Genomic DNA, 24,610 nt, shown 5'->3' on the forward strand with positions numbered 1-24,610 from the left:
TATCAGTCAATCTAAGTTTAGGATGTAATTTTGTTTTACAATACAAAATGCTGCAATTAAAGAAGAATTAAGAATCAGACAATAATTTAGAATCTAAGATAGTACACAAATTTCAAGGGGGATACATTTGCTCATAGGGGTGCTATATTACAAGTTACAACAAACAATGTATTGTACGGCTGCTTTGGCGCTCTGGTTGACAGAAATAGGTGTAAATAGACTTGTCTAATTCCCAATTTTCAAAGTTTTGCATGTACTCATGCACTTTAATAGGCATTCAAACTCTGATTGAGGTTCCCTAGCATGGTTAGTGGGATGAGTAATAATACGTGATGATAACTATTGAATGCAGGATGATCTTATATGCAAAGTGGGGTTCATGTCTCTTGTGTGTACATTAGATCTGTCAAACCATTTTCAGATTTTTGTAAAACATTAATTTGTGTTTCCTTGGCATTCTGCTAGTGCAGTTTTATCTGCTTAGCAATATGATGCGTAATCAGGCATTCTACAGTTCTACCTTTAAGATAGGAGAAATAAATATGTGAGCATTGTTAGACAGACACAGTTGCAAAAATGAAAGCATACAAAAAAATTATGAAGGGAAGAAAGAAAGTTCAAAACGCTTAGTGCATTGCGCATTGTTGCTGTATTCTAGTCCTTAAATAGTTGGTCACCCAATTATTAGAGACCTTGATTGAAATTTATACACAGTTGTCTGTGTCTTTTTTTCCCCCCATAAATTGGTCCCTTGCACATCACTTTAATTTCACTACTATGTTGAATGACAAAGAGATTTTCAAGGATAACTGCAATGTTCTTCTTGATTTATAATTGAAGTGCAGGATGATGCTTCCCTATCATGGAGAAAGAGGAAGAAGCACTTTTTCATACTAAGTAACTCTGGAAAACCAATATATTCCAGGTTGGTCTCAGTTGCCTCGACTATCTGTGTAGAGAAGTGCAAAATCTACATTTCTCTCTGTGCAAAATAGAGTGCAACTATCTATCTGTATTCTGTATTGGTGATATATGTCTTCTCTTGAATCTCTTGTTTGATTGCAGACATGGAGATGAACACAAGCTAGCAGGATTTTCAGCAACATTACAAGCCATAATTTCCTTCGTGGAGAATGGGTAGACACTTCAATTTTGCTGAGTTGGCTGTCTTCTACAATCTCTTTTTTTATTTTATTTTTTTATTTGTCTACTATTAGGTACAAATGATAATGACATTGTAAAGAACTTACAGTGATTCATTAATTGTTTTACAGTGGGGATCATGTCAAACTGGTTAGGGCCGGGAAGCATCAGGTCTGTTTTGTTCCTTTCTGCTCTTGAAATTTTTGTTCATCAAATTATTTCTTCTTTAAACAACCCTTGATTCCTGGGATGATAAAAAGAACTGCTTTTCATTTTCCTGGTTGTAAATTCTTTTATAACATCACTATAAAGTTCTATTTACCATCCTTGAACAGAAAGTCAACTTTAATTTTGAACTATTTGTGTAGCTGAGTAGTCCATGCTAATACTGTCTTGGGCAGAGTTTGAAATCATAGTGATATATTCATTATGCTGTAAACATAGTTAAAGGCACACAAGAGAATTGCTTGGGAAAGAAGGGCTTATTGGATGCCCAGAGGGAGCTGCTAGAGAATCAGCCCTCACTCTCTTTCATTTCCTCCTTTTGATTACACAATCCATCAAGTGAGATCTACCTAGAGGGACTGAGAATCTTACTTGCATGGAACAGTGGCATTTTATATTCCACAACAAGCCTTAGCCGACAGGGGCTGATTCCTGCTCTCCCAAGTCTTTTGAGGGTTCATCCGGGACCTTTGGATTGTACTTGTAAATTTGTTATATGAATGGATATGAGTGAATCTTTTCTTGAGTCAGATCATCTTATGTATCTTAAGCATTAAAAAATAATGTTCATTTGCCTCAAAATTTCTAGTTGTTATTATTATTATTATTTTTTCTGGAAGACTAGAATGACATCATTTTGACTGTGTACATTTGTAACTAGAATGACATCATTTTGACCGTGTACATTTATAACTAACAGTTAAATTAAATGCATCAAATGATTGGATGTTCAGGTGGTTTTTCTTGTCAAGGGACCAATTTACTTGGTATGCATCAGCTGTACAGAGGAGCCTTATGAGTCTTTGAGGATGCAGTTGGAACTTATTTATGGTCAGGTAGCATTGCACTTTCCCCTTCCTCAAAATTCTTTGTGAATTATTATGTGTCACTGTTGGGTCATATTTTGTTAGTGATTTATTGAATAACTTAAACATTCTTCGTGTACTTTCCTTTTTTATGGAATAAAATATCTTATGTTAGTAACTGCACTTTATTTAATTAGTTATGATGTGTGGATGCAGATGCTACTTATTCTTACAAAGTCAGTAAATAGATGTTTTGAGAAGAATCCGAAGTTTGATATGACACCTTTGCTAGGAGGAACAGATATTGTCTTCTCTTCCCTCATCCATTCTTTCAGTTGGTTTGTTTCTCTGCTCCCTTTGGCTTGCCTGACTTGGGAAATGTTTTTTTTTTTTTTTTTTTTGGTGGTTGTGAAAAACCGTCCAATATACCGTTATGATAGTTCCTCATGGTTTGATTCACAAGTGAACAAGTAGTATGCGTACATTACAATTATTGTTCTATCGGTGATGAACTATACCAGTAGTGACAGTAATAGATCATCCAATGTCCCATGAAGGGGTTACTTTTGCCGGTTGAAGATTTCTATCGTTTCTAACCTGATCTGTTTTAAACTGATTGTTCAGTTTGCAAAATATATTTATGAAGAGTGTAAAATTTGAATAAAGAGATATTTACTGTTAAGAAGATATGTGGTAAAATTACTATTCTACTTAATAAGAAGGTTAGATAAGCAAAGTCAAAATCTTGACAATGTGATGCACACACACACCCCCCTCCCCCCACCCCTTCCCAAAAAAAAAAAAAAAAAATCTAAAACAGATGATGCTTATAGCACTATTTCTTATTTCTGTGTTTTCAGGAATCCCGCCACATTTCTTCATGCATACACTTGTCTTCCCCTTGCTTATGCGACAAGGCAAGCTGCAGGTGCCATATTGCAAGATGTTGCCGATTCAGGTGTTCTGTTTGCAATACTGATGTGTAAACACAAGGTTTTGCCATCCACCTTCATGATGTTTATACTTGGGAAAATCTTTTTAAGAACATTTTTTATAAATATTTTTCATGGCACAATTTAAAAATCTTTTACAAGTTAGGGCACTCTGACAACTTTGAAATTGATTGATTGCAGGTCATCAGTCTTGTTGGTGCTCAAAAGGCCTCTCTTCATCCTGATGACATGTTGCTACTTTCTAACTTTGTCATGGCATCAGAATCATTTAGGCAAGTAGATTAATTGGATAAGTCATATGTCATCCTTTTAGCAGCCACAGGGAATTGGAAATTGAAACCTGTTTAGTTTCCAATACATGTTTTGAAGTTATAAAGCACAAGATGATACACTGAAAGCAATATATATTGTTCTTTTCTGTTGGCATGGTTTCAATTAGTGAGTTATTATGATCTATGAGCCTTTCAGATGCAATAGTTGTTTTAAAATTCTCTTTTTGTCTCTATGCAGGACATCTGAATCTTTCTCTCCAATTTGCCTGCCTAGATACAATCCCATGGCATTTTTGTATGCTTATGTCCATTATCTTGATGTGAGTGACACTTAGGTTCATGAATTTTCTTGTGTAAATTTAACTGCATACTTACTTTGCCTCATGCTAGCTTATGTGCTTAATATATGTTTTATACATAGTTATGATGACATGACACAAAATACTTTCTTGTGGCAGGCTGACACATACTTGATGTTGCTTACTACTAGTTCAGATGCCTTTTATCATCTCAAGGATTGCAGGTATACTATAGTTTGAATTTGACCAATGATATTTATCTGTTGTAGGAGTGCTTCGTGTGGCAAATCTTGGCTCGTTCATAGCAAATTATTAACCAATATTTTCCTCCCCATATAATTTTTTCTGTGATCTTATAGGATTCGTATTGAAATGGTCCTTTTGAAGTCAAGTGTTCTCAGTGAGATTCAGAGGTCCATGATAGATGGTGGGATGCGTGTTGAGGAGCTTCCTCTTGATCCTTTACCACGTTCTGCATCTTTTTCTCCGCATTTGGGTCAACACACGCTTTCAACAGATTCTCCTGACAGGTTCAGGGAACCTTATATTGGCGTAGGTGGTCCTGCTGGACTTTGGCATTTCATATATCGCAGTATATTTTTGGATCAGTACGTGTCTTCTGAGTTCTCACCACCAATAAGTAGTCCTCGTCAGCAGAAAAGGTACCACTGCCAAATCTTTTAGTACATTCAAGACATGAAATTTCAATGTCTTCACATTGAAGTCATATGTCACTCTTACCATTTTTGGTAGGTAATTAGTTCTTCTTCTTGCAGATTATACAGAGCTTACCAGAAGCTTTATGCTTCCATGCATGACCGAGGAATTGGGCCCCACAAAACCCAGTTTCGAAGAGATGAAAACTACGGTACTTTTAAGTTCATACTGCTTCATACATATGTGGAACATGTTGATATACTTGAAATTTTGGTTTTGCTCTGATGTGCACTCATTGCTACATCTAAAAACTATGGTGTTTAAGAATGATTGCATCATGTCAAATTCAAAGCTGAACATTGATGTCAGTTTTGCAAAGACAGACGTCTAGTAGGTCAGTAATCAAGGTATTTTGTAGGTATGGATTTTCAAACCTATACATTTGGTTTTTAAGCCCTTGAAATTTATGGCCATAACTGGTTTTTCAAACTTGATCTTTACTATGTCTCTTTCGTACTCTTTCCCATTACATTTTAGATAGTGTACCATGGTTGACATTTGCTTCAATTGCATGTATTTGTGTTTACAAGCTTGATGATGCTTTCCTGATGAATTTATATGTTTTTTTTTTTTTTCAGTTCTACTATGTTGGGTCACCCAGGATTTTGAGCTTTATGCAGCTTTTGATCCACTTGCAGACAAGGTATGATTTTACTTACGATTTCTTGTTTCTTTACGTTGCTCAACTATGCAATACTTATCTACTTTTACATTGCTAAAGAGAATAAAGGGAAAGGTTTGATGCCTTTTTACTTCCATTGTGCCTTGTTTGGTTTTATTAGACAAAAAGGGAAGGAAAGGATATGAAAAAGTAAAGTCGTGGGTCCCAGTGTACGTAAAGTAGTATAATTAGCCCTTCTATATGTTTTGTTGCTTCAGTTTTTCTCCTCCAACCCTCCCATGTTGGGTGAATTGCAAAATGTGGACCCAGGGAAGGGGAATCCATGAATATCCATGCACTTCCATCCAAATTTATTAATTTTCCTTCTCTCCATTTCTCCAAACCGAACATAGAATTAGGGAAGAGTTGAAAAGAGATGGGTTTTTACTAAATGAAGTTTATCACTTATGGAACTATTGGGGCAAGACAAGGTTAGCCATTGTAGAAGGGATTTGAAGCCAGTCATCTTCAGAGGAGGAGCTGTGATGTAGTTTAGGAGAGAATCTACAAATGGATGGGCAAAGATGATGGCTGATCCAAAGAGGGTTGAAATCTCTTTCTGGTTAGAAAGCAGAATATAAAAGGAGAATACTAGAACTAATTCAGAGGTTTTCAACAATTTTTTCCTCAAAGAGATGCCCTGCATATATTATGATAAGGCTAATGCAACCTCAAAGCAAGTTAGTGGACCAAAGATGCTCATAGACAAAGAAGAAATCAGATAAGTGAAACAGAAGACTGTGCTAGCAAAGTAAGAAGCAACTGCAATAATGCGAGCCCCAAAGCGAAAGTGAGAAGGAATGTGAACAAAATGATTGAGAGGGCTATGTTAGAGCACTAGAAGACTGATTGTAAACAAACCCAACAATGTACATGAAACTCACAACCATGTATGATTCATGTGTCATCGCAGGTCGACATTTCCTTATGGAAAAGTTTGCCCGGTAACATGTATTACCTAGGGTAGGTGGATTCAGCGGGTAACATTCACTTGTTAGCCTGTGAAAAACAGAAAGTCATGCCTTTATGGAAAATCAGCTTCTCGTCGAGCCAGTGTCAGAAATGGGTTCAGGACTTCTTTCCTTGATAAAAGAATTTTGAGCTTTATAATTTTTTTTGTGTGGCTAGCTATAATAATTATTTTCTGGAGAAGCATTATAGCTGATTTGAATTTATCTGTAGATTCATTTTATCAACTTTTATTGGTATGGGTTGTTTACAGGCATTGGCAATAAAGACTTGCAATCGGGTTTGTCAGTGGGTGAAAGATGTGGAAAACGAGATTTTTTTGCTAGGAGCAAGCCCCTTTTCATGGTGATATCCCATTATATTCTGTAACACAGAATGTACCATATAGCTTTGTTTATTTAATAAAATTCAAATCATAATTTTTTTTATTTATATGCATTTGAAATGGCAAGAGATGTTGATCATAAATTACTACTCTGTAGCAGGCATTTGTCAACAAATGTAAAAGCAGTCATAAAAAAATTCCTTTTAGCACGGTAATATATTTGTTTTACCCGTAATTTTTTTTTTTGGGTAAGAAACAGCTCTAATCTGTTTGCCGACTGCTCAAAAATACATTTTAGGGTCTTTTTTTGTTTTTTTGTTTTATCCATATCACATGTGTTGTTGAACCATGGACCATGTCATAATCTTTCGTCGCTTTTCGGGCTCATTTTTTACTGTTTTCTTTCTTCTTTTTATTATCCTGGTAAGCAAATGTTCAAAATAAAGTTGAAGCCCTTGATGTGGTAAAACCCACTTGCTTTCTACCCTCCCACTCAGAAGGCTCATAATCCTTGATTGCCGTTTCCCAGCTAAATAAACTTTTGGAGGATAATGCGCAAAACCCTTTTTTGCTGTAAACCATTAAGTTCCAAAGTCATAGTTTACTCATCTGCAAAACACTTGTGATGTGGGGTTCTGAAGAATTCTAAATTAAAATATATATTCACATAACAATGACATTAGCGAACCGCGTTATGTAACAGATAGAATTCACTTTATTATAATCGGTTATTATAAGTTGTATATGATCAATCGGCAACTAATACATCACAGATAGAATTCACTTTATTACTTCGGTTATTATAAATTGTATATGACCAATCGACAACTGATACATCACGCGTCACATAATGAGTGCACTAATGTGGTCTAAAAATGCAATATTGTTAGAGATCCTTATTGTTGTTCTTCCTCTTGAGGCTAGAGAAGCCAGGGAGCTTGAATGTTTGCTGTAAAATCATTAAAAATCATTAATACGAGGGTCCAGCGGTGAATATTAATCATATCGATATGATTTGGTGTTTCCCTTTACATGAAGCAACTGGTGTTTGTTTGAGCATTGACTTCACACATGGTTTTTCTACCATGGTTACTTTAAAAAGGTCTAGTCTTTTCTTTCTTTTTTTCTGTTTTTTCTTCTTGGTGATGCTGCTGAGACTGAAAGTGATTTAATTTAAAGGACCTGGACCTCCCTTTCCTGTATTTATATTAGGATTTGCTGCTATCATACATCCGTCCCACAGGGAAACAGTGAAGTAAATAAATAAAAAGAAAAGTTGTATTCTATTAATGGAGGAATGGTCGCTCTGTCTCTGTGTAATGGGATTAATGAAAGCGGTCCACTTGAACAGTACTCATATATATAGCCTTGTAAGTTGTAGTAGTAGCCTTTTCTTTTTGTACTTGAAGCCTTGAGAGAGAGAGTGGATATGATGTAATGTAATGAAGTAGTTGAGGCCTTGAGGTTTAGGGAGAAAGGTGTTGATCATTGTCGATGATAAATTTTAAAGTGTGACCGTCACATTACCACGTGGTCACAAAAGAAAAAAAAAAGTTACATTCATGTCATTAATTAGGATTTTTAATTGACATGTTATGCCAAATTTCACAAGAATACTGTTTACTTCTTTCAATGTTCATTTCTTCATATACACATACAAAGAGTGAGTTGTCAAAAAAAAAAAATTGTAGTTGAATTGTCATAGTACATCATTTCATACTAACCTTGTGGATCTAACTGTACAAAGAAAATTTATTCCTATATATGATAATTAAACGAAATTATATAATTTTCTTTTTGTTACAATATGAAGTGTATTAAAATTGAGAATTTTCATTTTAGTTTAAGGGAAAAATTAATAATGTCCAATGAATAGTTGGATTAGTCCAGGTTTTTGATGTGCTTTAAAGTAATCATAAATTCAAGTCCCTACAGTATTCGTGTGTGAGTTTTTCCCCTCTCCACGCCGAGTAAATTCTACTATAGTTTAAAAAGTATTGCTAAAAACATATATGTTGGAATGGCTAATCATATCAAATCCTTATGATGACATAGTACCATTATTGTGTAGATTTTTTTATTTTTGAATTGTGCTCTCATGTAATAATGTATGTACCTCTTTAAATAAACTCCATTGACTTTTTTAAAAAAAAATTGGATCGGAAAAACTCCATTGACTTTGATCAAACTCATTTCTAGTGTAGACCTTCACAGGGAGAGATGCAACAAAATAATTTATATTTTATTTTTATTTTTGATGTGGAACATGATGGTAGCTACTACATACATCATTAAATGCCTAATTAAATTCCATCATCATCCGCAACAGATTTTAAAGTTAAGAATTAATTGAGTGGGGAGGCTTTTTTCAAACTTTTTCATTTACTACTAGCGAGTCTCATCTTCTTTTGTGGACTTGGTAACCGCGTTTTTCCTGCACTTTCGTCAAAAGCATTATTAACTCACTACTAGTGGGCATTTTCGTGATTTCCCACTAGTCAAACATCATCAATTTCGGAGATTAAACAACCCTTTTTGTTTTTGTTTTTGTTTTATTTTTATTTTTGTTCCCCACTTTACCTTGTCCATTGAAAACCATGAACACCCACGAACCCGTCATAATGCCCATATCACCCTTTCTGAAATCAGACTTTCATAAGCATGCAGGCACCTAACTAACTTTATGAAAAATGCGAGGGCAATTTGGTAATTGTGCGTCCTCGGCGTTGGAGATTCCTTGGTCCTCTTACTTGGGAAGAATTATTATAATTTATATGTATGTGCAGATCGGACTGACCTGACCGGTGTGGAATGTGGAGGCCACACATATGTATATAGTTTCTATGGTTTTGACACGACGTCACTCTGATTATATTATGTTGTTTATATGGCTTTTTTAAATCCATGCGGACTCCCCTCCACTTATAACCTCATAAAACAACAATTTTCTCAGGAAGCCAAGCTCTTACCTTTGGTGTTCTTCGACTTTTGATGTAAATTATGTGGATCTACTTTTTTTTTAGTAGATTTTTTGTCTCAGATTTGGGTTGGCTTTGATTGTGCCATATTTTGCGAGATTACTCTTTGAAGTGTTGCGGCTTGATTATGGTAGGTCGCTGCTTATTGGTGCATTGAAGTCCTGGAGTAACTAAGTTGCCCTCTCTATGTCATGTCTTGAACAAAGATTAGCGACAATTGATTTTTCCTTTTTCCGGCATTGTTTTAGTTTTTTTATTTTGGTTTAGTTTGTTCAATAAAGTCCATAAATTCTATGAGTTTTATGTGTTTTTTGAGTTTATTGGGTGTTCTTAGTCTTTCTAGGAGAGTCATGCCGGTTAGCAGTTAATTTTTGTCCTTAATGCCATTGGACTAGATTCGGGGGAAATTATGGTTGTTTAAGGGATTATAGAAGAGTTATTTTCGAAAGTGGTTGTCTCTAAATCGTTTCAACTTTTCAATTGGCTCAGGTAATTGGGGAAGTTTTACCAATGTCTACCATCTTGTTATTAGTAAGGGTGGGCACAATTTCAAGTCAACTCGACTGAACCGCCTAACCCGATCATAGTAGGCTGAGTTAGCCTAAAAATGAGCGATTCTTGGGTTCAAGAAATCATAAATCGTTATATGTTGGGTTGAGTTACGGGTTGGGACTACAACCAACCCAACCCAACCCATGCCTACCCTAGTTATTAGGATGGCTCCCTTTACAGCATGCGCCTTTTGTAGTATTATTCCTATTGATCTAATAAAATTATATCGCCTTTTTATCAAAAAAATCCACACGATATCAATTTGGCATCTATGTAAGTAAACAAGGGGCCCTCTGAGTGCTAGGTAAAATATCAATTGTTGAGTTTATATTTAAATGAAGAAATAGGTTAATGGTGTAATGGTTCATAACTTTCTAGTTGTGTTTGTCAATTTATAAGGGTGTGTTTGGTTCATCGAAAATGGGTCTTAGAAATGAGAAATTATTTATCAAATAATTTTCCATGTTTAGTAAGTCTAAGCATAAACAGCACAGCTAAGACATCAATGGGTTTTCTGCCCATGCGGGGGTGGAGCGATAGAAGTTTTGAGAATTTAAGAGAAGGTCATGGCGAGATGAGCCGTTTATCATTACGATATGTGTCAAGTGGAAGTGCAGTGATGTATGCAGAGCGGTAGAAATGGTTGCCGGGCACATAGAAAAATAGGGGAAAAGAAACCCACCCTCCACCTATTGGCGTATCCATTAAGGTCCAATGAAAGTACTTGCCCTCACTCAATTATATTATTTACCTATGAAGGTGCCAATTTTTTTATGAAGTTTTGTATTTAATAAGGGCCAGTTGTTTGATAAATTGCCTTAAAGAAGACTAAGGAGGGGTGCAATGGGGCAACATGCTCTACTCCTCTACTTATGTTATTCTTCTTGTTCTCTAGACTCACTCTTCTCTTTCTCCTTTTTGGGTCGTCAATAGAGAAACGAGGTAGAATATGTTGGGTTACTAATTTGTGCATGAATATGTTTGTTTTCTTACATTAAAGAGTCGACTGATCTTCATTATTAGTGGCTTTACAATAGTATTTTCTTGCCCCCATAAAAAAGAAATCATGAATTCACCACTGCCTCCACCAATATAGCACAAGTTGTACCAATGACAATAAGAATAACATAGATGCATGAGAAAACATGAGAGCTAAACAATCCTCTTCACTAGGATTATCTCTGAAGAATTACCAAATCAGAGGACCAAACCTCTTATGATGATTCCCCAACTAGTACTCGTGCACATTGTAAGCAGTTGAGTTTTTTTTTTCCTTTCATATCATCTTTCACGATGATATCAATTGTTAGGAATTTCAAACAATTCCTAGCCTTAGATCGCACAAACAACCAACAAAAAAGTAGATACATAAAACAACAAGTAAACAATGCAAGGGCTTTACAAGGTTCACTTCAGCCTAGGCTACCCCTCGACTGACGATATGGCGATGATCCATTATGAAGGTAACAAAATTAAAACGAAGAGGAAGTGGCCTCTTTCTACCTCCACACTCTCAAACAATCTCACTATATCAACCTTTTTCAATAGAGAATTCACATACACCTAAAAGCTCACACCCTAAAGTCATGTTTGGTTCACAAAATGGATTTGAGGGGAAATCACTTCCCATGTCATTTCCTAAGGGATGGAAAATGAAAATTTTCTTTCCCATGTTTGGTAATGTTGAGAAAGTAATAGGAGATATAACTTTATTTCCTTTCCCATGTTTATTTTGAGTTGGACAGTCTCGATCTCTTGGACTACATAGGTTTAAGAGATTTGTGGTTACTCACCGTTGGATGTAAATTCAACGGTTTACTCACTCTAGCACTCCTTTTAAGAAACTTTTTTGAACCATTAGATTAATATCCAACGGTGGATGACCACAATCTCTTGGACTCCTGTGGTCCAAGAGATCGGGACTGTTGAGTAGGAATGGAAAACAAACTTTGTATAATTTTCCAATTATACCCATATTAAATTAAATTTAAAAAAAATGCATTTAATGATATAATGTAATTCTAAATTGTTAATGGGGACAAAATGGTCATGAAAAATGTGTATTTAATGTTGGCTTATTTTCCCAAACTTTCCCATGATGAGGGAAAACAAAACTCAAGTTGGGAGGAAGACTTCACTTTCCCCCTACTTTCCCATGTGTCAGACAACGATTTCTCATACATGGACTTACCAAACATGGGAAACCAATTAATTTCCCTTCCCATCCCCAAGCCCCATTTCTCATGAACCAAATGGGGCCTAAAGGTTACATCTCGTAACCTTGATAAGCTAAGTTACTACACTTAGGCCCATTTAGTTCACGGAACGAATTTGAGGGAAAATCATTTCCCATGTCATTTCCCAAGTGATGGAAAATGGAAGATTCATTTCCCACGTTTGGTAATGTTGGGAAAGTAACCGAGAGATATCACTTTATTTCCTTTTCCATGTCTGTTTTGAGTAGGAATGAAAAATAAAATTTGTATAAATTTTCAATTATATTCATATTAAATCAAATAAAAAAATACATTTAATGATATATTGTAATTCTAAATTGTTAATGGGGACAAAATGGTCTTGAATTTTTATTATTTAATATTGGCTCATTTTCCCAAACTTTCTCATGAGAAGGGAAAACAAAACCCAAGTTGGGAGGATGACTTCATTTTCCTCCTTATTTTCCCATGGGCCAGGCAACGATTTCTCATGTCTGGACTTACTAAACATGGAAAAGCAATTGATTTCTCATCCTCAAGTCTCCTTTTCCATGAACCAAACAAGACCTTAAGGATATATTTATAGGCGTCTCCAAGACCCTAGCTCTGCTAAACAAGTCACACAACCCTATAGGAATAATCCGGAAACCCATAACATAATCAAATAGGACTAGAAATACAAACAAACAATATGTGAACCTCATAAGCCGCCCGTTAACCCATCTATGCCCGACTGGTTGCCTTGCACCGAGAGTGACATATTCCGTTCCACGGCAAGCCGCCTAGTAACTGTTTGTCCTCAACCTTTCGCTAAGTAGTCTTCATGTAATACACCACTAATTCGAGTTGTTGTTCTCAACAATAAAATACGCGAGTTTATGAGAAATTTAAAGTAATAGAATTGAGCTTTACTGTACTGTAAGAGGAGAAATTATAATAGAGGTAGCCCTTCCTCTTCTCAAAAATGAGAAATGTTTCATTCACGGGTAGACTAACATGTGATTAGCCATGCATTATTCAAATCCTTTTAGCTAGAAAGGGAACCTATAATTATGCTCATATGTAGTTGTTTCTCATGAATTGTCAAAACAAGAAAAAAGAAAGTACTCATATGTTGATTGATTACAGTATTATTTATTAGATGGTCGTATTTATTATGTTTAAAAGGGCATGGCCCAAACTCCATAATTGTTCCTCATAGGGACCAATTTCGATTGGTCTATAATCTACATTGACAAGGCTTCATCTCCAACACATTTAGCGGTTGGATACATGGAGAGGGTCACTTCATTTTTGCCTTATAATTGGTTAATTGTTAGTACAACATCATGCTTTGGAGATTGGTAAGATTGCATTATTTACTCATATAGAGCACATAGTTGCATATGAATCAATCATATTTCTGTTTGGTCAACTCAAACGTCTCTTAAAACTCGATCTAGTATTACATCTCTTCTTAATGTTAAAAGAAGTAACAAATTCAAATTCACCGTCTCCCGCCGCCTGCAAATATGATCCATATAACATTATACACTTTTTTTAATATTCGGTTATATGTTTACCTCTTTGCCTGAAATTGGCAACAGCACAGGTAGCTATTGTTTTCAAATCAACGGAAAACAGGTAGCTACTGTTTTCTAATCAATGAAGTTAAGATTTACAGAAATAAATTGGGTGTATATGTACGCAAGCCAAAGCATAGGGTCGCAAATTGACGTTTATCTAAATTGCGGTACAGCACTCAGTCTTTACTTGCATTTAATTAAATACCCTTTTTTCTTTTTCTTTTTCTTTTTCTTTTTTTGGAATGTCCATATTAAAAACTAGACTATCATGACATCCTTCTGTAAACAAAAACAGTTTTGTGATGGCAGTATTTTTTGACTCATTCATCTCATTATTAGTGGTTCGTTTCTTTTCTCATGTTTTAAGTTTGAGATTTCATTCCTATATTTGGTATACATCTTGGAAATGGATTAACTTTTATAGCATGTTTACGTCTTTTTATTATTATAGAGAAATAGCATGTTTACTAATTAAGAATGAGCATGAGAAGAAAATAAATAATTCTAATTTCTGACTTTCCCATATTTTTTAAAACATAAAAATTTCACTATAAAACATGTAATTCAATATCTTCAAAACCAGGAATTAGATCAATTAAGGAAAGATAGTTGATCCAATTTTTATTCCTTACTTCCCTTATTTCTAAGTTTCCTAATTTCTTAATTCCCTCGTTCTAAATAAGTAAGCATGTTATAAATTGGAATAAGATACCTATGAAATGGAGGAATGGGAAAATCCATTGAGTTTCCTTACAAAACCTATTACCATGAAATGTTTTTTTTTAAATTATTACAAAATTAATATTATAAACTATTCTAATACACTGGAAGGGAGATCAAACTGAAGTGCAAGAGGACAAGCACACTGCCCAAAATTATTTTTAACAAACTTAAATACATTGTTTTTTAATTTTTAAAGGAAAGCATGGACAATCACAAAATCAAATAACATGTCGTTCTGAATGAAATCAGGAGCTCCTCTACCCAAAACAAAGACACTTCTTTAGACAAGGCAAACTTTACCAATCTATGTGCAGCATCAGTATTAGCTTCTCTACATAAAAATTGGAAAGTAAATTAAGGGACCAGACGTTGTTTATCTTTTGTATTATATACCAATTAATTAGGTGACACTATTTTATATACTTGCATCTCCCTCTTACTTTCATGTTTTGATAGTTCAATAGAAACAAGAAGATAAAATTGTAAAAACAAGGAAAATGATTGCAAATGTACAAAATTAAAGTGTGGAAATCACTACCTTTTAACAAATACTTTTTAAATCCTAGAAAAAAACTTGACATTTTCCAACATTATTCAAATAAAAGTTATTAATTTTTTTAAATACGGTTCCACGATAATAAAAACAAATTTTTAAAATATCATTATGCAAAATAAATGTCAATTATGCAGGAGATGATTGGTAACCATAAATGCAAATTCTACACAGGAGCAAATTTTGGATATCATCTTACCTATTGCCGATGTACACAACGGGTGTCTTACATACGTTGGATATAACTTATGCAAAGTTGTTATGTTTTATACAACGAGTGTCTCACATGCATTGGTCATGCACTAATCATTTGACCAGCGTGCGTGACCAATGCATGTGAGACACTCGTATAAAACAGAACAACTTTGCTAAGTTATAACCAGTGTATGTAAGACACATGTTGTGTACATAGGCAATAGGTAAGATGATATCCGAAGCTTGATCATGTGTAATAATTGACCAGCGAACTTGACCAATGCATGTGAGACACTCGTCGTATAAAACGACTATATATATCAGACTCTCTCCTCTTCCTGAGAAGAAAAATGGAATGCCCTTAAATGATGGTTAGTAACTGGTAATGAAGTCTACAAAATTTAAACTCAAGTTTGAAACAACTTCCAAAATTAGGAATTGACGAGCGCGCGCCTGATCAACGTATGTGAGACACTCATTGTATAAAAATACTATATATCAAATTTTCTCTGCTTCCTAAGAAGAAAAATTGAATACTCTTAACTGATGATTAGTAACTGGCAATGAAGTCTACAAAATTTAAACTCAAGTTTGAAAAAACTTCTAAAATTAGGAACTGACAAGCGCGCCTAATCAGCGCATGTAAGACGCTCATTATATAAAAAGTATCATATTTTCTCTACTTCCTAAGAAGAAAAATTGAATGCTTTTAACTGGTGATTAGTAACTGGTAATAAAGTCTACCAAAAGTTCAAATTCAAGTTTGAAACAACCTCAGTAGTTGAGAAGAGATACTATTAAGCTAAGAGTTAATTGATAAAAAGGTGGAGAAATGTAAAAAATGAAAAATGAGAAAAAGAAGGAAAACAACAAGAAAGAGAAATAAAGAAAATGAGAAAATCTAGGAAAAGATCACATCCATGAGCCCATGCAGCCTAACGTTCAGTTGACTCCCAGCAATAAAACCCCATTATTTAATTAAACTCCCCCAATATTTTATAATTACATCCCAAAAAGAAAAACTCCACTCTCCAAAATATTACCCCCCCTCCTTCCTCTTTTCTCCCCCCCCTCCCTCTCTCTCTTCTCTCTCTCTCTCTCTCTCTCTCTCTGCTTTTTTCAGCTTCACATCCCCCAACTCCAAAGCCCCAAACCTCTTTCTCTTTCAAACTCAATTTCACATCCCCACCCCAAAAAAACCCTAAAAACCTCTGATCTTAGCCGGTCCCATTTCTCGCCGGCCCCTCAAAACCCAAACCCAGCTTCGACCCGACCCGAAATCGGCGCCGATCCGATCCGGGCTCCTCCCATTATAGCACCCGAACTCGGGGCTCCGAGAAGAGTCGGGTGGGAGACAGAGAGCGAGAGAGAGAGGCAGGATAGAGTAAGGGGCGGAGAAATGTACAAGAACCAGCTGCAAGAGCTGGCCCAAAGGAGCTGCTTCAATTTGCCTTCCTACACGTGCATTCGGGAAGGTCCAGACCACGCGCCCAGGTTCAAGGCCACCGTCAACTTTAACGGCGAGATCTTCGAGAGCCCTCAGTACTGCTCCACCCTCCGTCAGGCCGAGCACTCCGCCGCCGAGGTCGCCCTCAACTACCTCTCCAATCGCGGTCCCTCTCACTCTCTCGCCGCTAGGATTCTGGTCAGTTCTCTCTCTCTGTCTCCTTCTCCTGTCGCCGTTAGGGCTACGTTAGGGTTTTGCGCGCGTGGTTCTCAGTCGCCGCTCGGTGGCTTTTGGTTGTTTGCTCGCTTTCTCACTGATAATTTAGTTTCTGAACTCGCAATTGAAAACAATACTTCAAAAAATTTAAATTTAAATTTTGTTTTTTAATTTTTAGTTTTGGTTTTCTTTTTGTATTTGTGTTGCTAATGTGCGCCGTGCAAGTGATCAAGCTTGTCCTGAGCACAGGAGTTGTGTGGGAGTCGGAGGTGTAGATCACTGGCCGACCGGGATGGGGCTTTGGGGTTGGGAACTTGGGTAATGACGGAAGTAACCCCCTTCTTTTTGTACTTGGGGTTCTTAAAATGCAGTTAGATTCTCTGAATTCTGAATAGCTGACCACCGTGTGAAATGGAAATGTCAGTAATTAAATCATTCAACAGGGGGTATTTTGGTCATAAAAATGTGGGTTTCGAGAGTCAACTTTATGGAACCTGTTCTTCCTCGTTGACCGCCTGATTGGTTGCCGAGAAAACAGAGGAAGTCTTTATTTTTATTTTTTTAAAATTCTTCATACTAATGATATTATAGGGAATTGTTTCAATTCTTCATACTAATGATATTGGTGTATTGGGAGGAAATTTGATCTCATCAAACTTGACAGTGTAGTTTTTGATGGAAGTTGAATGCATTTTAGTTGGATTAATAGGTATCAAGGAAGTTGAAATGCCCACTAAACTTTGTTTCCATGCCTTATCAACTTTTTGGGTTGGTTGCAAATTGATAGGACACCTAAACTATGTTCCCTTTCAAACGAATCTTGGAAACATTGGTTATTGTATTGCTGAAATTAAAATTTTGCTACCAAATATTATTAGTTTTATCGGGTCAGTGTAATTTTCCCAATGTCATTGTCACTTTCAATCTGCATGGTGCACTTTGATTATTCGTATACAATGTTTTTGTACTTTAATTAGTTATGTTGTCTTGATACTGATAAGGCCTTAATTTTCTCAGGATGAGACGGGGGTTTACAAGAACCTCTTGCAGGAAATTGCTCAAAGAGTTGGAGCTCCATTACCGCAGTACACAACGTTCAGGTCTGGCCTTGGCCACCTACCTGTTTTCACTGGGACAGTTGAATTGGCTGGAATCACATTTACAGGGGAACCTGCTAAGAACAAAAAACAAGCTGAGAAGAATGCAGCAATGGCAGCTTGGTCATCTTTGAAGCAATGTGAGTGGTGGTCAGGCTTATATTCATCCCATTACATTTACGAATTACACAACATATAGTTAGATCCTTACCCCATGGTTGGAATTTGATTTTACTTTAAGATCCATCTTAATCAAGTTTTTTGAACTAATTTGGTGCTTTTTTTGATGCTAAAACTTATTTGGTGCATTAAACAACAGTCTTCATTGGAGCTCTTGCTTAGTTTTTAATGTTCTCAGTTATTGCGACCTTAAAGGGTTTCTGAATTTTTATCATTCCTATCTGTATGATATTAAGGCATCTTCAGCAACTCATTATAATTCTGAACTCATCTATGAAATTGATGTCACTTATGCCCCTATGCTCCTCTTTGAAGTCATTCTTACACATCATGTTCTTTTTTCTGTTCAAAAAATAAATAAAATATAAATGGAGCAGTTTACCTCTGTGTTATCTTTACATATTAAAGTTGTAAGCTTGGTGACATAATTTTGGAGAGTCCAGATGAATGTCTAGGAACTTCTGCGTTAACTTGAATCACATGTTTTCTTTTGGCCAGTGGCAAAGGAAACTGCAAGTTCTTCATCTGAACCAGAGAACAATGATGAGCTGGAACAAATTACTATAGCACGAGCCTTGCTCACTTATCGTTTGAAGGAAAAGATGGCAAATCCAACTGCTCCAATACTATTTCCGAAGAAGTTTCCAGTTCATAACCCCAGACCTACAAGTCCACAGCCTCCATCTGCTCACACCTCAAAAATACTGCCCTTAATTTGCCAAAAGCAAGCTCCTCGCAGCAGACTCCAATCAAATGCAACAAATGATAATCGTATCCCATCATCACAGCCTTCTCCACTAGAAAGCCGTGTTTTGCGTCCCCATAGATTCCCTGCTGCAGGAGCAGCTCCCTATGTTCCCATCCGACAATTGAGGACTCCTTGCCATGGGATTGCACCGCCAGTGACAATAAGGACAGCAGTGCCTGTGTTCTCGGCACCACCACTTCCGCCACCTCCTGTGATGCCCTGCCAGGCAATGCGTGTCCCACCACTACGAGTGGCTCCACCTGTCACTATGAGGCAGGCTGTGCCTGTATTTTCTGCTCCACCGATTAGAAAAGATGATCCACCAACCACCCGGAAAGAAGATCCTCCAATCATTGTGAAAGAAGATCTTCCAGTCATTCGGAAAGCAGATCCTCCTGCTGTTATTGCTTCTTCCCCACAGAATGATTTGATAGCTCAAGTAGAGGAAACTGGAAGCGCATCTTCAAACAGTTTGCAGGAATCCAAGACAGTGCAAAGCTTGGAACAACTAAAAATTTGATGGTGATCGGGAAGAACTTAGTGTATGGGAGGAAAAATAGTTGTGTTGCCCTTAAGTTTGTTTTGTCATATTTCTCATCTTATTATATGTGTTTTATTTTCTTGCCCATCTTTTCTTAATCTTCTACCCTTTTTTGTTTTGTTTAAAGGTACAAGTTGGCAGGTTGGTTTAGAATTAGCAATCTCATATTTATGCGATTTAAGAGTAGCTATGTCAGTTTTGCTCCAGTTACTAAATTCTGCATTTAGTTGTAATATTCATGCCATTGAAGAAGAGCTTTGTGCTGGAGATTAGGGAGGGAGGAGACATGATATAGCATATTATATTAGTAATTCAAATTTCTCAAGTATATAAGGGGAAAATATATTTAATGTGACAACAGGCTGATCAAAAAATTAAATCAACAGGAGTTCTCAATTGTGGATCCTACAGTTTGGGTTGATCTCTTATTTATTATATATGAACACCCTTGCATATCAAAAATTCAAGTGAATCAATCTAATCATTCTTTGAATTAGTGTTTCTGCCATGCATTTTTACCATTTGAATTTGAGCCTTGTGGGTGAAGTTACATGCTTAGGCCTATTTTGAATTAACACATGGAAAAGTCATTGGATGCACAGATAGCCCAATGCTTTTCGGGATATCTGGGCCCAATCCTTTCCTCAAAACCATACTTCATTTGGGTTGGTTCTCCCACAACAACGTGGAAAAGGTTTTCTCAAGCCCAGCATGCCAAGTTGAAGGCTTTATGGTTGTTGTCCTTGTCCACACACATGATCAGTGTTGAGGGAAAAAAATATATATATGAAATTCTAGTTGTCCACTCCCACATGAGAAAGTGAACATGGAAGTTGGATTTTTTGGAAATGCTTTAATGAGGGTTTGTGGGAGGGTTCAATAATGCACCCATGGATCCAAAACCTTAATGGAAGGGATCAAACATTTGGAGTTCTACATGCATGTTATGGTCTGTTTGGTTGGATTGGAATTCCCTACCTCTTCAAATTCATAAAAACTGATATGAGAGAGAGTACTTAATTTTAAGTCAGTCTAAGAATTCAAGCATTTTTTGAAAGAGCATTGGCTTGTTATTATTAATGATATGAAAGATAATATGGAGCACCTATCTTCAATGCAAAAACATTATAATTTGGGAACATATTCTTAATATGTAGAACAAATCAAACACAGGGCCAACAAAGTTTAGCCTAGTGAAAAAGAGCATTGATTTGCAAATAAGTGGTATTAAGTTCGAACTCCCATGGCACCTAGACAGTGTGTATGTGAGAAATTCCCTCTCCCTTGTAGTTAAGACTAACGCTTGTATTATAAATATTAAAAAAAAATTCAAACCCAGATAGTCTTTCAAGTCCTATATAATATTTTTTGTCTCTTCTTAGTATTATTTGGTAATGCCCCCACAAGGATTTTGTTCTTAACTCTGTGAACATAAAGACTGTGGTGTGTATATATATATGGTAGTCTTCTGCTCTTTTTCCATCTACCTATTCTTGAATGTGGTCACACCTAAATGGACCACAAGGTTTTGAAAGCAAGCTTAAAGCAAAGCATGTCCTTAATTTCTTGAAATGAAGGAACCAGAATACCAAAATGTAGCAAAACAGAGGGTAGAGAGATGAATGCTTTATATGAAAATGGTTATTCTCACTCATTTATTGTCATTCAAACCATACTGTCCTTTACCACCTGTTAATCTGTCATGTCCCTCAACCAACCAGCCAATGAATCCCATCAATCTTTAATTTTAGGTGGAAATGGTTCATTATTGAAAGAGGAAAGGAAACTATACAAAATCATCCCACTTCAATTGCTGCATCAGAATCTGCAGGTAATATTTTTACCCACTTTGCTTGGTTATAAAAAGTGCACCAATTGGTACTGGACAGATTTCTCAAGACACCCCAAGTGAATAGGTAAATTCAACCACAGTAAATAGAGGCTTGGTAAATTTATTTAGGGTTTAAACAAGTGTCATCAAATCAAACTAGATTTTATGGTGCAGTGGTCCAAATCAACTACAACTTTGTCTTGCAAATCTTGTGGGTACAATTCATTTAATGCATGTTTTTAAGTTCATCCATATATTCCACAGTCAAACTCCACATCAGTTTCTGATGAAGAGGAATCAGCCATGACCAGATCTTGAAGCATCCTGAGATGAGAAGAACATGAAGAAACTTATGTTTTAAATTGGATCCCTTTAAAGTTAGGATTTAGATCTATGTGTTTTATAAAATCAAAGTGCCTAGTTTATGTGTATTTTTTTTTTTTCGTAATTAAAGGTCTGTTAAAGTCAGGTAGTTATATAATGGATTACTTTCTTTTTGGCTAAAGTTGATCGCTAGATCCAATGCTCTCAAAAAGGACTTTGTCATATAGTGCTTAGAATAGTGGTCTTAGGGGTACCCCTCTTCTAGAAATTCTATTTTGCATATGGCATTTTTTTCTTTTTCTTTTTCTTTTATTTTTTTTACGGTGACTGATTACGTAACCAGCATATGAAAAGCGATTATAAAAAAAGCGCCGTGTATTCTTGACTAACATGTAAAAAGTGATTTAGAAAGAAATATTGATTGCATATATGTGTTGTATGCTAGAAATTTTCACTCTAGGGCAAAGTGGCTTCAAATTTTACTTGAGCAAAACCCTAACCAGCTGTTACATCTTCATCCATTTGTGGGTTAAAAGCTTTAGGGTGGGAAAAGAACAGAGCATGGAAGAGTGAAATGATGTAAACTAGGGGGTCAATCATGTGTACCAAACAAGCAAAGGTTCAAAGGCAGAAAGAGGAAGAGGAGAGAGAGAGTGGCTTGCCTGGGGTGGGCCCAAGTCTCCACTTCAACGACACCAACAAAAGCCACGTCAGCATTCTATTGATTTACGCAACAACGAATTTTTTTAAAAAATATGGGGCCAGGTCCAGACAGGATGGGCCCACATGATTGGACTGGAGATGGGGCCCAAAAGGGGTTTTTAAGAAGCACTGGCAATATTCCTTTCCTATGAGAAAAGCAATGGCTCAAGGCAAAAGGAAAGAGAGAGAGAGAGAGAGAGAGAGATGGGAACCCTCCACCCATTAGGAAGAAGAACATCAAGCAAATAAAGCAAAAACCAAAAACAAAAGGGAAAAACAAAAAAGAATTAAGGGATGAGGGGGACAAAGTGGAAGGATGTTAATCCCATCATCTAAAGTTTATAAAAGAAAAGAAAAAAAATATACCCATTTGACTTTGTTATAATCCCATCATACCCCATTCATTGTCTACTATTTATATGCACACAGTTAACATATATGTCATGCATAGCCCACCTACCATGTGCTATATGCTTCTCTTTTGCAACATCAATCTTTCTACTTTCTTAAGCTTTGTGTTTTTCAAGCAAAAGAATTTCATTATCTTTAGGATACTGCTTGCCTCCTTGCTGCGAATTAAAGTATTTCATCAAAAACACAAAAAGAAAAATTTATGCTGATATATCACACTGCTATTGATAGGAATGTATAAGCTTACATTTACATGATAAGAAGGGAAGTATTTTCCTTACTTTTATCTAATTTTACCCATATTTTAGTCAAAAACTCTAATACCGTCTTGTTTATTCTTGGAATGTATGATCTTGATTCACAGTGTAAAACTAATGTACGGTTTTGATTAGATCTGATTAAGAGTGTGGGAGCCACATTAGCCTCCCAAGATCTTGCCTATACATGAAGAAAAAGAATATACTTGGCCCCCCTTTCCCCTCCATGTGCATGAAAGAGAGAATTATGTCTGAACTGATTTATGTATGCACAATCATGCCAACAACACCATATCCATATATGGGGCATGAAAGAGCTTTTCAATGCTCAAAGTCAAATTCTTTTACTTTTTTTGTTTATATATATTTGTTTTTCTTCCAAATTCTTTTGTTCCACATGTTCTAATCCCATCAGCATGCTTGGAGGGTAGGGAATGCAAAGTCATATTGGGCAGACATCAGACTGGAATATGTAACCTTTTTGTTGAATTTGGGTTTGAACCTAAGCTTCCCATTATCAGATCCGAACAAAAAACATCTATTCCAGTTATAGTACCCAGCCACTTACTCATACCAATCAAGAAAAAAACAAAATTGAACAACTCTTAAAACCGAATAATAAGCAAATCCTATTTCCCCCTTCTTCTTTTTTTGTTACTATTTATCTCCAAGCAAACAAACAACCCTATTTACAATACATCGTTATCACGAGAATAAGTAACTTTTATATAACAGCAATGTCATTGTTACAGTATCTCAAGTCAATCACATACTGCTATCTGAAAAAATTAAATTTATAACATTCATGATTATTTTAAGATACCGCCACAATAACATCTACCATTAGCACATGACATCTATGAGATTTAATAGGAATGCATAAATGAATGGGCAGAGAGGATCACATAGGATCTCTTGATATGACAAGTTCTAAATTTTCACAGACGTGCGGGACTTGTTCCTTACGAATTTTGTGCTATTTTTGGAGTACATAATTCTTTCTTTTGCAGTGCTTTCATCATCCATCCATAAGGATCAAAGATTCACGATCCGCAGGCTGACAATGCTTTATTACATAATTATATTTTTATTTTTTTTCTTTTGGTTGCCATCCTTATTAATATTATCATATCTATTTTTTTACATTAAATCAACAGCTTTTTGGTTATTTTCATATTATTTAATTACAAATAATTGCTCAATAATCTTTATCCAAAAACAAGTGGACTTAAAATAAGAACATTGGACACAGGATAAAGTTGGGATGGCGGCCTAATGACATTTTTATATTTGTTAATATCACAAACATTTGTATAAAGTTCAAACTAGGAATGCAAGTTATGCGGGTCAAGAGATCAACAATGAGCTTGACCCAAAACACTAAAATCAAATCTTCAAATTTTATTCATGAATAAACTCAATCAAATTTATAGGATTGTGTACAGTTTCGATTCAACTGGTTCTATGGCCGGAATTGACCATCGACCTAGTAATGCCAGCCGGTTTTGGCAATTTTTTTTTAGTAAAAATGCCTCTTCTAATAAGGTCAATCCATGATACAAATTTGAAATATCCAAACGGATCGAGTAGAATTTAAATAAATTCGCCTTGTACAATTTCATACTTATAATATTATATGATGCAAATCCATTTTGGTTGAACTTGAACTTGTGATGCACCCCTATTTCATATCTATTAACCATT

At 35.8% G+C, this 24,610-nt stretch overlaps 2 protein-coding genes across 2 annotated transcripts in view; both read left to right on the forward strand.

The window, feature by feature from the left end:
• The window catches only part of LOC18775611 (vacuolar fusion protein MON1 homolog), an 8,035-nt gene extending 1,430 nt beyond the window's left edge, over positions 1–6,605 (forward strand). The window contains exons 2-14 of the mRNA XM_007208672.2: positions 846–925; positions 1,066–1,137; positions 1,275–1,314; positions 2,103–2,204; positions 2,391–2,512; positions 3,035–3,167; positions 3,308–3,399; positions 3,638–3,719; positions 3,858–3,922; positions 4,058–4,360; positions 4,475–4,566; positions 4,994–5,058; positions 6,299–6,605. Of these exons, the coding sequence (XP_007208734.2) occupies positions 846–925; positions 1,066–1,137; positions 1,275–1,314; positions 2,103–2,204; positions 2,391–2,512; positions 3,035–3,167; positions 3,308–3,399; positions 3,638–3,719; positions 3,858–3,922; positions 4,058–4,360; positions 4,475–4,566; positions 4,994–5,058; positions 6,299–6,394 (1,344 nt within the window). The 3' untranslated portion in view covers positions 6,395–6,605. The remainder of the gene's footprint in view (positions 1–845; positions 926–1,065; positions 1,138–1,274; positions 1,315–2,102; positions 2,205–2,390; positions 2,513–3,034; positions 3,168–3,307; positions 3,400–3,637; positions 3,720–3,857; positions 3,923–4,057; positions 4,361–4,474; positions 4,567–4,993; positions 5,059–6,298) is intronic.
• On the forward strand, positions 15,815–19,722 carry LOC18775610 (double-stranded RNA-binding protein 2). The gene is made up of 3 exons (XM_020566531.1): positions 15,815–16,797; positions 17,833–18,052; positions 18,591–19,722. The coding sequence occupies exons 1-3, from the start codon at positions 16,552–16,554 to the stop codon at positions 19,358–19,360; spliced, it is 1,236 nt and encodes a 411-aa protein (XP_020422120.1). The 5' UTR covers positions 15,815–16,551; the 3' UTR covers positions 19,361–19,722.

This window comes from Prunus persica, chromosome G6, assembly GCF_000346465.2.
Source record: "Prunus persica cultivar Lovell chromosome G6, Prunus_persica_NCBIv2, whole genome shotgun sequence".
Taxonomy (NCBI): domain Eukaryota; kingdom Viridiplantae; phylum Streptophyta; class Magnoliopsida; order Rosales; family Rosaceae; genus Prunus; species Prunus persica.

Excerpts from the sequence above, each read along its gene's own strand:
- LOC18775610 (XM_020566531.1), top strand. The coding sequence starts at position 16,552 with ATGTACAAGAACCAGCTGCAAGAGCTGGCCCAAAGGAGCTGCTTCAAT. Across the intron at positions 16,798-17,832 it reads CTCTCGCCGCTAGGATTCTG|GATGAGACGGGGGTTTACAA; the intron begins GTCAGTTCTCTC and ends TAATTTTCTCAG. Across the intron at positions 18,053-18,590 it reads TTGGTCATCTTTGAAGCAAT|TGGCAAAGGAAACTGCAAGT; the intron begins GTGAGTGGTGGT and ends TCTTTTGGCCAG.